The sequence below is a fragment of the Xiphias gladius genome, chromosome 4 (assembly GCF_016859285.1).
Source record: "Xiphias gladius isolate SHS-SW01 ecotype Sanya breed wild chromosome 4, ASM1685928v1, whole genome shotgun sequence".
NCBI classification, from domain to species: Eukaryota; Metazoa; Chordata; class Actinopteri; order Istiophoriformes; family Xiphiidae; genus Xiphias; species Xiphias gladius.
The window spans coordinates 9488780-9501327 of record NC_053403.1 but is presented as its reverse complement, the minus strand read 5'-3'; the positions used below and the strand labels follow the sequence as shown (position 1 = coordinate 9501327).

At 44.5% G+C, this 12548-nt stretch overlaps 1 protein-coding gene across 2 annotated transcripts; it reads right to left on the bottom strand.

Moving 5' to 3' along the window:
- Positions 1-272: 272 nt before the first annotated feature.
- On the bottom strand, positions 273-11671 carry mideasa (mitotic deacetylase associated SANT domain protein a). Of its 2 annotated transcripts, none has more exons than XM_040125299.1 (13): positions 11147-11671; positions 8898-10650; positions 7410-7625; positions 4494-4836; positions 4316-4382; positions 4053-4195; positions 3835-3938; positions 3487-3562; positions 3183-3271; positions 2413-2556; positions 2008-2136; positions 1206-1354; positions 273-637 (listed from the first exon to the last, which is right to left on the bottom strand). In XM_040125299.1, exons 2-13 carry the CDS (start codon positions 10386-10388, stop codon positions 367-369), a joined length of 3222 nt encoding a protein of 1073 aa, XP_039981233.1. In that variant the 5' UTR covers positions 10389-10650; positions 11147-11671; the 3' UTR covers positions 273-366. The 2 variants fall into 2 exon arrangements, with proteins under 2 accessions (XP_039981233.1, XP_039981234.1); XM_040125300.1 differs by having other exon boundaries at positions 4068-4195.
- Positions 11672-12548: the final 877 nt, after the last annotated feature.

Genomic DNA, 12548 nt, shown 5'->3' with positions numbered 1-12548 from the left:
TCTTCAATTAAATAATGGATATAAAAAGGCAATATTGGCAAAAGCAGAAGCATACAGTATAAGTGCATTTACAAAAAATAAACTTCCTCTGAATATTTAAAAGATACAAATGTGAAAATTCGGAGAGTGACTGTCTGGCTGAACGGTGTAAAGCTGAACAACGGTCAAACAGAGAGAGTTTCAGCCAAGAAAGGAGTGTGAAGATTAACAGGAAGACTTGAAAAGCATTTCTCTTGTGCTTCTCTCCGTGGCCGAGCACATTTTTTTTTTTTCATTTCGCCATCGCATCGCCCTCATTACTCATCCTTTTACCCATCAATCCATCTCCTGATTGATTTTTCTGTTTTTTTTCTTCCCTTTTGTCTCTCAGTGCCAGTCTTCATCGTCATCATCTTCTCCCTCTGATGAATCTTCGTGGCTACTGACCTCCGCCTGTTCCACCACCCTGTTCCCATTTCCTCCCTGATGAGCCGCCGCCAACGCCGCCGCCGCCGCCGCTGCAGCAGCCGCTTTCCTGGCCCGAGCTTCAGCTGCTGCCTGTTCCTCTTCCTCTTTCTGGCGCAGCGCGGCAGCCTTCTTCTCCTGCTCGGCATGACTCTTCATGTGGGCGCTTCGACTCTTCACTTTGTAAAACACCCTAGATTATGGGAAGAAAATGATGCATCATTAATACGCAATAATAGCTGTTTTGAATCATGCAACACTACACATAACTCACTGAAGAGGAGATTACTAAACTCTACTGGAAAGAGGTACATTGAATTTTAAAGCATTATTTGTCAAAATCCATGGAAATAATCACTCGCACCTTGAACCTAGTGAAACTCATTGGGGGTCATGGGAGGCTGGAGCCTATCCTATCATGCGCCAGGTCTTCGCCCAATTCACTAATCAATCAAGGTCTATGTGAAGATGTTATATGTTGAAGATCAATAAAAATGTTTGATAAGAGCTACATGTGTGTCTGTGTGCTCTGGGTCATTAAGGACTAACACGAGTGGCTCTAATGCAGTTTAAAACTATAGCTGAACCAATATTGAATTTGTGAGGCTAATACAGATAATGATAATTGAGAGTTGAAAAACAAACATCATCAATCAATCAATCAATAAATAAAAAGGCCATTTAGTGAGGACTGCAAAATCAAGACATCAAATCACAGCCTGAGTTATACATGAAAATCTCTGTGCTGGTTTGGCCCGTACCTGCCACATTTCTTGCATGGAAATACTGCGTCCGGATCCTGCGGGGGCTTCGTTGGTGCTCTGCTCTTCTTTCCTGCAGGCTCGGCCCGAGGCCTGTGAACCTCCTTATTCACAGTGTCCGGCTCTTTGATCACCAGCACTGTTCCCGCCTGGGGCACCAAAAAAAAAAAAAAAAAAAGTTGTTTTGTGGTTCTGCATTTTCTTACTTCATACATTAGTGGAAGTAGGTCCCAGCTGGCCGTCTTGACCCAAATCCATATCAAGGTGTCAGTTAAAATCACAGCAACAAAATCACTGGGTGTCTGAGGTTAGTGTTCTACTCATCAAACCTGCCTGTGTTAAAAGGAAATGTGGTCTCAGGTGTTTTTAAGGGGGGTGTGAAATGTCGTATTAGTCAATCAACTGTCTCGCAGATACTAGAATATCTGGCAGAGCTGCAACCATCAGTCGAGCAACAGGAAAAATGATCAGCAGCTACGTTGATAATTGATTAAATTCTTTCGAGTCATTTTTTTAAGAAAGAATGTCAAATTTCTCTGGTTTCAGCTTCTTGAATTTGAATGTTTCCTGGTTTCCGTAGTCTTCTACGAATATCTTAGGGTTTTGGTCTGTTTATCGGATAAATCGAAACATCTGAAGACATCACCTTGGGCTCTGGAAAAGTTGGGATGGACATTTTTCACAACGTTCTGACATTTTATTGACCAAACGTCTAATTGATTTTTCAAGCAAAGAATCGGAGGATCAATCAATAATAGAAATGAACCTTAGTTGCAGCCCAAATATGTAGTGAAATACTTACGTAGTCGTGAGCCTGTAGTGACTGAGCGACCCTCGCCTTCTGGCTGCTCTCATGACTCTGGTCGTAAGAACCATCCTTCTTGTCATCCCCGCCCGTCTCTCCTTGAGTCAGTTTTGGATGCTGTGAGCTCTGTGTAATGAATCATACCAGAAAAATACAACATTATTGAACAAATTATTAGAAATTCCGTGAAAAGAATTCTGATTTTAACAGTTTCAAGCCTAAAAAAAGAATTTCAAAGGTGAAATTCACAAAATGATTAGAACTTCCCCATAACATATCTCAGTCTAAGAAAATACTGTTTAACATATACACATACATACTGTATATAACATTAACTGGATACTTGTAATATTAAACCACAAATCAGTATGGTAGATTTGAACCAAGTTAACTCCACTCCACCTTGACGTCCACCACGGACTCGGTGTGCTTCTCCAATGGGGAATCTGGGGGGCCGAAGGTTAAAATCCCGTTGCGACCAATCTTCACCTGTTTCTTGTACGTATAGTAGAACTCGACGCACTGAGCCACAGTCTTGGTCCGCACCTTTAAAAATCGGCCCAACACACATGCACAGGCAGATTTACATTAGTATCCACTCAAATTTAACATGTTAAGTCTACCTTAATGTGTACACGGTGCACATGTAACATTTCTGGCTTCCATACATTGTTGCTAAATAATGAGATATTTCTGCACAAAGGATTACAATATATAAAGTAGAGCATTGAAAGCCTCTATCTCATGCCAATGGTGCTGATACTGTTATTGTTTCTATAAAACAGAGACCGAACTTCCCATTAATCCAGTTACTCCTTGTCTCAACAACAATGTGGCTTCTTTCGTCTAATTCTCTTCTCGTTTGTACTCCTTTAAGTTTTAGCTCTGTTTATGTTGAAAGAAGAGCTGCCTCTTCCTGTTTGCAATCATGCAGATTGTTTCCAGTACCTCTGTCTCTGCCGTCACGTACTATAAAATGCAGTCATGGTCTAGTAATCTTCATTTTGCTGGTCGTGTTTGTTTAAAGTAATTATAATAATGCCCCAAAAATGAGCGGCGTACGATTTAGTGATACAACATGGAGCACAACTAATTAAATTCGCATGTATTTTCAGATTTATTTACACTGATTCGTAATTGTTTACGCCGCAGGGTAAAATCAACGAGCATACCAGTTTCTGCACCATAAAGAAGTCCTTCCTGTAGGCAGAGATCCCCTTGTTGAAGTAGCGCTTCTCTTCTGCAGTCCAGCTGTCGGAGCCTGCGAGTAAATCGGACGCAGCACAATTTAGTGTGTTCTTACGAGAATGAGGAAACATTTAGAGAGAAATAAAAAAATAAAAAAATAAAAAAAATCATAGAGAAAAAGAAAGTAGGAGGAAGAGAAAGACACAAAGGTAATCAGGAAATTTGTTAGAGTTGATAGAGGTGATTTACATTAAAAGGCCTTGATTTTCCTGTAAAGTAAATACTCGCCTGAGTAGTGATAACCTGACAGGTGATGGGCTTTTGGGAAAACTGGGTCCTGAAGCATCAAACGCCCGAGTGTTTCCTTAAAATCAATATCACAGTGAGTAAATCATTCTTTAACAAGGTCAGTGTTACTCATTTGAGGGCATCAAATAATAACACTTCTAACATGAGTTACTGTGGCTTTGCAAAAATATTTTAGTAATGTGTGTTAATTTATACATTTTAGGCTTTTGATCAAATTCCGCTGCTGTCCTTCTTAGGAATTTGTTTAATTTTGATCATTTTGCCTAAACACGTCCTTGCAAATTGAATTTCAATAAGTTGCTCAAGACTGTGAGTCACTATACTTACAAGAAGATCACCTCCACATTCATGTAAACAGTGTAAAACCAGCTCCTGATTGGTTCCTCCACCTCTGAGCACACTGGAACAAGCCATGTTCATCAAATCCTCCACTAGGAAGAAAAAGTGAGACGGGTTTTAAAGAAGTAAGCGGGGAGGAGACGGTGACAAAAAGGTCACTTAAAATAGATAACAATCAGTGATGACATGTAATGTGAGATACTGACTGCTCTCATGGTCACCATGTTTAAAGTGGGAGTTTTCAACTGGGACCCAAACCAAGTCAGCTTTGTGCTGGTCAAACTGGGAGGAAATTCGATCTTGCAAATCTGGAATTTCTGCTTGGTACTGCTGCCCAATATTGATACGCCTGGACAACAAATAAAGAACGGAGAGCAGTGTTATGGAGATGTAAGAAAAGTTCTGTTATTTTTGGGACCAATACCGAAAAACCTCAGAAGCCTGTTTAGATGTTTGAGGTGGTACTCACGGTTCGAGGCTAACTGGTGTTGCATCCGCGATCAAGGGCAGGACAGGAGGTGTAATTTCTGAACTTGCTGGAAAAGACAAATGAAAAAGCTCTTACACATAATCTGAGAAAGGCTCATTGCTAGAATTAATCTCTGACCATAGCTATGAAAAGGCCAAAATCAACAGCCAAGACTTACTGGAGCGCAACAGGCTGCGCGTTGCAGACTTGGGTGTAGCCGGCGGAGGCAGGATTTGGTTGCTTACGGCTATGTTGGTAAGGATGGTGGAGAAATAGAGACCTGAGCCCTCGCGCACAGGAGAGAGTATGGGTGGAGGCGTGTAGGGGGGCAGGGTGAGAGGGTTTTCCAGCTGACGAACTGGGGAGCGCAGGTTGCTCTGGTAGGAAGTGATGCTGGAGTAGACGGATGGAGGGATGAAGGTGGATGGTTTGGGAGGAGGGATAATGAGAGGCTCTGGGCGAGGTCGGCGCTTAAATTTGGATTTTCCATCCTCATCCAGCCCTGGATCGTTTTCACCGTCCTGGATAGAAGAAGGATTTTGGTGCATTGGAAGGTCTGATCACACCCTTAGGCTCTTTGCTTGGTTTAGTTCATACTACCCAGCTACAAGCAGACCTGCAACTGAACATGATCTATAATGTTTTCATGAAATCAAACCCTGTTTTTGATACTATTTATGGTCAGCATTTTTCCAATAGCCATTCAATGTATTTACATTCTGTAATTAGCTCTCTATATAGTTAGTTCTTTCATTTTTAGTGGCAGAGTCTGCCAGTCCTGTGCTGGATTCCAATTGCCTTCACATGCAAAAGGGATTGGCAGGAAATCATCCAAGTATTTCAGCAAGTTTTACTGTTTATAATTTAATTTCATCGATAACAGAGTCACTCTTCACTGCTCACTGCCTTCACACTGTGTCAGTGCTGTTTTAAGCTACTGCCAAAACAAACCAAACATTTCCTACTGCTGCTGCCTCACATTACAGCTCCACTGGGAAAACACGGGGTGGCTTTTATCCTGAAGCAGCCACAGGAAATGCAATGTATCACATGGCAGTTGCAATTATTACTGACTGAATTCTTTATTAAAAACAACTTAAGTTTTTTTGGCTGTGCTGTAAACGGATACACCAGTTGCTCTGTGACCATGGCTGTCCCCAAATTAACCGGGACTGAAACCTTAAAGGTTATACAGTCCCCAAGCACTTTATCAGGAACACCTGCACAGCTGCTTCTTTGTGAAATGAGCCAATCAGCCAAACGTGTTGCAGAGGCACAATGCATAAAAACATGCAGATACAGGTCAGGAGCTCCAGTTAATGAATGGGGAAATGTGATCTCAGCGACCTTGACTGTGACATGATTTTTAGTGCCAGACGGGTTGGATTGAGTGTTTCTGAAACTGCTGATCTCCTGGGATTTTCACTCACAACAGTTTCTAGAGTTTCCTCAGGATGGTGCGAAAACAAAAAAACATCCAGTTCTGAGTACACAAACACCTTGTTGATGAGAGGAGAATGGCCAGACTGGTCGGAGCTGACAGAAAGGCTACGGTAACTCAGATAACCTCTTTACAACTGATGTGGAGCAGCAAAGCATCTCAGAAAGCACAACAAGTCGAACCTTGAGGCGATGGGCTGCAACAGCCGAAGACCACGTTGGGCTCCAGTCCCTTCAGCTAAAAAACAGAAATCTGAGGCTGCAGTGGGCACAGGTTCATCAAAACTGGACAGTTGAACACTGGAAAAATGTAGCCTGGTCTGATGAATCTGGTTTTTCTGGTGAAGTACGCAGATGGTAGGGTCAGAATGTGGCATCAATAGCATGAATCCATGGACCCAAACTCCAGGCTGGTGGTGTAGTAATGGTTTGGAGAATGTTTTCTTGGCGCAGTTAAGGTCCTTTAATCAATCAGTCATTGTTTGCATGCCACAGCCTGTCTGAGTATTGTTGTTGACCATGCGGATCCCTTTATGGCCGCAATTTACCATCCTCTAATGGCTACTTCCAGCAGGATAATGCACCATATCACAGAGCAAAAGTCGTCTCACACTGATTTCATGAATTTGATGATCCCCAGTCAGCAGATATGAATACAATAGAAAACCTTTTGGGTGTGGTAGAACAGGAGATTGGCAGCATGAATGTGTAGCCGAACTGGTGTGATGCAATCATGTCAACATGGACCAGAATCTCAAAGGAGTGTTTCCAACAGCTCTTGGAATCCATGTTACAAAAAAACTGAGGCTGTTTTGAGATCAGAGGGAGGCCCTTTCCAGTATTAGTATGGTGTCTCTAATAAAGTGCTCGCTGAGTGTAACTTGAAATAGACAGAAGACTGACAACTGCGCTTCTTTGCTCAGGCATCTAAATGGACTTTGCCTGCACCTGACTGGAATGAAGGACCTTTTGGTAAGATGTCTCTAGTTGTAATTTCTCATTTTAAAACTGGACATAAGAAGCTAACACCCCCCCCCCCCAAAAAAAAAAACAAACAAACAAAAACAAAAAAAAAAACAAAACAGTTTGCCTGACCATGACATGAGTAGTAAAATGTCCAATTGCTGAATCAAGCTTCAGTAAGCTTCAGCTTTTCATTTTGATCAGAATTTTGTGAAGCTGGTGAGTCACATTATCATCTAATCCACACACTGCATAGTAATGACTGGTCATGTTTCAGCAGCAGGCCTCAGACGCTCCTCAGTGGATATTCCCCAGGCTAAAATCTTTCAGGTTGGCTTCTACAAGACTACTTGTACTCATGAGAACTTTAACTTTGAGGGGATTACAATGTCATCGCTTACAATTCACCACAGACCTGCCTTTTAAGGTGTCTTGGGGTAGGTAGGAAATGTGGTCTGAGACATCTACAAACATGTCTTTTGTGAACGGTTCATTGTGGCATGTGAATTCTACAAATCACAGGGTTTTCTTCAGGTGCCTCTAAGTAAATAAGCTCCCTATGGGTCTCCTTACATACTTGCAACAATGAAGCTGCTACAACTGATTCAAACTGACTGAAAGGGGACCAATTATAAACCAACAACGTGTGACAATCAAACCAATGCAGATCTCAACTCTTCAAAGAACTAACCTGACCAAAGCTCTCGGTCATCGAGTTTCTGAGCGATCGCCGGCGAGCCACAATGACAGAGGGTTTGCGGTCAGACTGTCCTGCGGGCCGCTCACCCTGGCCGAGTCGTCCCTGGGCCCAGCCACCCTGAGGATCTATTTGATTCCTGTGCACGGGCACAGACACAGGGATAACCAGGGGCACCATGGTGGCCTGTCTACTTGTGGGACCATCTTCCTGTTGAGGCACAGAAAGAAAAAGGCGGGAAGATGAGGAGAGAAGAGAGAGAGAGTGTTGCAGGGAAATTGGGGAAGTAGCAGGGAAAACAGAAAAGGGATTGAGATATAAAAAGAGGAAGATGGGGTGAATCCACATGGTCATCTACACATAAAGGCTCATTTTCAAATCACCTACGACATTCATTTTCATTTTCACTGAAACTCAGAAAAATAAAGACAAATTCCCATTAAAAAAAATCTGTTTTATTACCACCATATTTCTATTCAGTGGAGTGAACATGTCTCCCTGGTATTTCTGGTCAAGCTGATAAAATTCGCAGCAAGTCCTCCTAGTGGCGATGAAAGATATAAATCAGTTTTATGAGTTATACCTCAGGCACAGCTAAGAACCTGAGTTAAGACATGTGACTCTCATCTCCTTACCCACAAAAGAGCTGTTTATCAATACCAAAACAAAAGCTCTGGGTGTTAGGGAGTATAGGAGTGTAGCTGTGCACGTTGACAGCTTGGCCCCTCCCTAGCTTTGCTGAATGACTGGGAAAAAGCTTGAGGAATGTGGAGGTGTGTGGACATGCAGCTGCTCCAACTGTACATCCACCATGCACGGTCTGCACAGAAACCTACCACAAGCCTAGTAACCCCCCGAGGGTAGAGCACTAAATGTCCCTGTGCGGAGAAAAAAAAAACTGACAAAAACTCAATTTAACTAGTTCTTGACTTTACTGTGTGTTTAACTGAGCTGGTTCTGAGAAAATAAAGAAGCTGGTTCCACTGGGTGTGCCACATCGAATGTAAATATTATAATTCCTGATTAACCAAGTTAAGGATATCTCCTTCCTCACAGCGATAAAATGAGAGCAATCTTTAAATCCAGAATGGAGGGATCTTCAAAAATAGCCGTTTTTCAGGTTGCACCAGTATCTGGTGCACAACAATGTACAGCGGAGAATGACTGTCCACACTTGAAGACAGCCTGCTATAGCGGAGACTCGACAGCTGTAGGAATCAAGTAAACAGACCCGAGAAAAGGATTTTCGTAAACCATAGGGAAGTTCTTCATAGAAACGGGGTTGTTCCTCTTTGTACAGCTGCTTGCCAACTTTGCCAGATGAGAAAATTTGCTCTCTCTTGCACAGATTAGCCACCCTCGCCATTCTCCCTCAAGTAAATTGATCCTAAAGCAAGTTTTTAAATTGCTTTTTCGCTGTAAAATTGCTATGAATAAAAAGGAAATGAGCTACAGCGCTAGTGTAATGAGTGCTTTGTTAACCTTGACATTTTTAGCAGGCAGGGACTCCATTTCTGATGCTTTCGCTGCAAGAGTCTCCAAGTTGATCTCCTTAGACGTCCTCCTCCTCCTACGGGTGATCTGGATGACCCCTCCTGTAGTCACTTGACTTTCCCCTCCTCTCTGTCCGCCTGCGAGTCCATTCTGGGACAGTGGAGGCTCTTTAGAGGCTTGAGACCAGATGTTTGTCGAAGGGGGACCCAGTGGGGACTGTCCTTCTTTGGAAAGGCGCCGAGAGCGCCGAGGGGCCGCCGGCTGTTCATCTGAGGCCTCTGCAGGATTTGTGGTGACCTTTTCGGGACATGGATCAGTTACACCCGACGTATCACAGGTTTGAGCCTTTGGTTCCTGCTGCAGCTCCACATCTTCCTTTTTAGACGCTATGTCTGGTGGACAAGGCTCAGGAGACTGATAAGCTGCAAAGTTTTGGGTCTGTTGCTGTTTTGGTTGCACCTGTAGTTGTGTTGTTTCTTGCTGGGGCACATTTTGTTGTTGCAGTTGCTGCTGCTGCTGCTGCTGCTGTTGCATTTGCTGAATTTGTTGCTGTCGCTCCTGTAGCTGTTGCTGGTGATACTGCTGCTGCATCTGCTGCAGTTGCTGCTGTTGCATCTGATGCTGCTGCATTTGGTGCTGCTGTTGCTGCAGATGTTGCTGGTGCTGCAGCTGAAGGTGATGCTGTTGCTGCAACTGTTGTTGCTGCTGCTGCTGCTGCTGTTGCTGCTGCTGGTGATGATGATGCATTTGCTCCTGCTGCATCTGGTGGAGCAGATGTTGTTGAGTTTTAGGCTGCTCACCGTAGGCCAGGCTGGGCATTGCCTTGTTTCCCGGGAAAACAGAGTAATAACTGGATGAGAACTGTTGCTTGCTGGGCCTAAATGTTGTCTGGAAGGGCTGCAGCATGGACCCCTGCAAGGCGTTAGGTGGCACGTGGGGCTGACCCTGGAGCTCGACACCTTTGTGGCCCTGTTGATAGGCTTGAAGCTGAGCCTGGTGCATTGCAGCCACAGCATGCTGCTCCCACTCGAGCCCCCTCCCCTGAGCTTGAGCCTGGTTGGCGTCTCTATATACCTCTACCGGTCCTGTCAGTTGATTTTCTCCCCCCATTGGCAGAGCTACGCCTTCGTGGACTCCTTTATGGAACGCCATCTGACTCCTCATGTTCACTCCACCCATAAAGGGGCCAAAGTTCTGCCCCCAGGCTGGCCCAGGAGCTTCCTGAGACCAGCCGGGGGCCTGTATGGAGTCTTGGTGCATCCACTTTACTGGAGCAGCCTGTTGATAGTGCGGTAAACTTTGGGGCCCTTTCTCGGGGTTAAAAACACCAGAGCTGCTGGCGGAGTCACTGTGGCTTGACTCTAAAGCCGGAGGTGCCATACCATAATAAACCTCCCCTGAATGCTGCACAGGCTCTTTCATGGCTGCAGCCCGATGCTTGCCGCTCTTGTCAGTACTAACTTGAGGAGGAAGACTCATACTAATATTGTAATGTATGAAAATGTTGGAGTCAGTGCTCTCAGTCTTGATCACTGAGTGTGCAACACTGAGTTATCGCCTCTGTAGTGTGTTTTCACTCCCTGCGGTTGAGAAATTCTTTGTTTAATTGTGTATACAGAGGTGTTTGGGAGGAAATATAAATCCCAGAGGAAAGTGCAGGGTGGGGAACATGCAACCCGCCTTCCAGAATCAAATCTGAGGTTTGTTGTCCATTCTTCTGATCCTCCTTAGGGTGCCGGACCTTATGAGAGAAAGGAGGGGTTAGACACTTTCTTTTGCTCTGAGGACAAGCACACAGAAGTTTTCTGTCGGCTTTCAGTCGTCTGCAGCAAAGAGGAAACTGAGGCCTACGCAAGCAAATAGCCCAATCAGTAAAGTAAAAATTGATCAGACAGCGCGTCCGTTGAAGTGAGAACAGGCAGAGAAACCAAAAAAAAAAAAAAAAAAAAAAAACCACAAACAAAACTGTATTTCGATATTTACGTCCAGGTGCGTGAAGAGGGGACGTTGTATGCTGAAGTTCTGAAGCGAAAGCCAACGGCAACAAGGAGGCGCTTACGGTTTAGCTGCCATTTGGTATAACTAGAAATACAGGAAACGAAGGGGCTCGTGCAATCACCCGAGCGATAGCCAGTGATGTTATGTTGAAAATCGGCAATAAGGAAGCGCCCGACGGGCTGAGTGCAGTTAGGCAAAGCGGCAGATTAGCGGACATTAGTTAAACGCAGTGTGTGTACCTTCTCAATTGTGCACAGAGCTCTCCATGGCCAGCTCCATGGAGTCACTCTGGGTTCGATCAAAGTCGACTGCATGCAGCTCCATGAAGGGATTGTGCGCAGCAAATGTCATAACTCTGACAACTTTCCCCGGAGTTTCGCGGCGCACAATATGGCGAACAGGCGGCTTTACGATCAAAACAAACAAACGAGGGGGGGGAGAGGAAAAAAAAAAAAATACTCCAAAGTCCGCGAAGGGCTGGGAAAGGCTCGTCAACGCCGTAGTTACAAGGTTGCACGGTGTGTCCGTAGAGTCATGCACCTCCGGGAAAACATGTCCACAACTTTCTCCCCGCAATCAACGAGTAATCCACACATGAGACGGTGAATGTGTGAGAACTCCGCCGCGCATCGGCCCGTGCTGGTATTTCCGCTGATTTCGATGTTCTGCTACGGGGCCAGCCGGGTCCGAAAAATCGCTATTTCGGTCCATCCGCAGCGTGTGAAGCGCTGGAAAACTGCGCAAGCAGGCAGAAAGCTGTGGACACCCGAACGCACCCGCCTCACCCCGAAACAGCTCAACTCACATCCTGTTATCCAATCCGATCGTCTGGCCACGCCCATCGCTGCATCCGTGTACGTTGGTTTTGGCGACACGGCCTTCCCGGAAAGCGGAGTCTCAGCTTCTGCGCACGGCAAAGGTTCGTGGTGGATCGAAACCAGGGCCGCAGCCAGGATTTTAGAGATACTGAACTCCAGCAGCCCCCCCCCCCCCCCTGACAATTTAGAAGGGACCTTTCAAATTGTATTAAATGTTCTATTAATTCAGATTTTTTTCCTTGTTTAAGTCCATTATATTTTTTCATAATATATTTCTTACTTCTTACTTATAAGCAGTAGTATGACACAGTCTTTCTCTACATTACCTTGTCGGCACTTAATAAATTGTTATTTGAAAAACTCTTAAATCTCCGTATTATCTCTGCAGCCCCATGTCAAACAGCCGAGATGAGTATCAGCACCTCCAGGTCCGGGAGTGTGTGTTTGCACATATGTGATTGGTTTGATTTGATCGTGAGACCGGATACAAACAAGCAGGGCAAAAGTTCTTATAAAATGAACTGAATCGATTGTATTATTTATCAATGTTGTATTTTATTTGGATATATAGTAACTGCCAGCGGTGGTGCATTTGCAGCCATTCTGACACGTTTGTTTACGTGCGGGTGGTTCTTCTCGCCAAGAGGGGGACGGGGGTCTGTGACAGGAATTCAACCCAGAATTACAAATCAGCGGCTGAAGGAAACAGTTTTTCCCCACTCAGGCGCTCATAATTACGGTGTAAACAATAAGGCGTGAATATAGCATCATATCCGTGTTACGCCTTTTGTAAGAATTGCAGCAGTTTTTTTTCTTCTTCTTC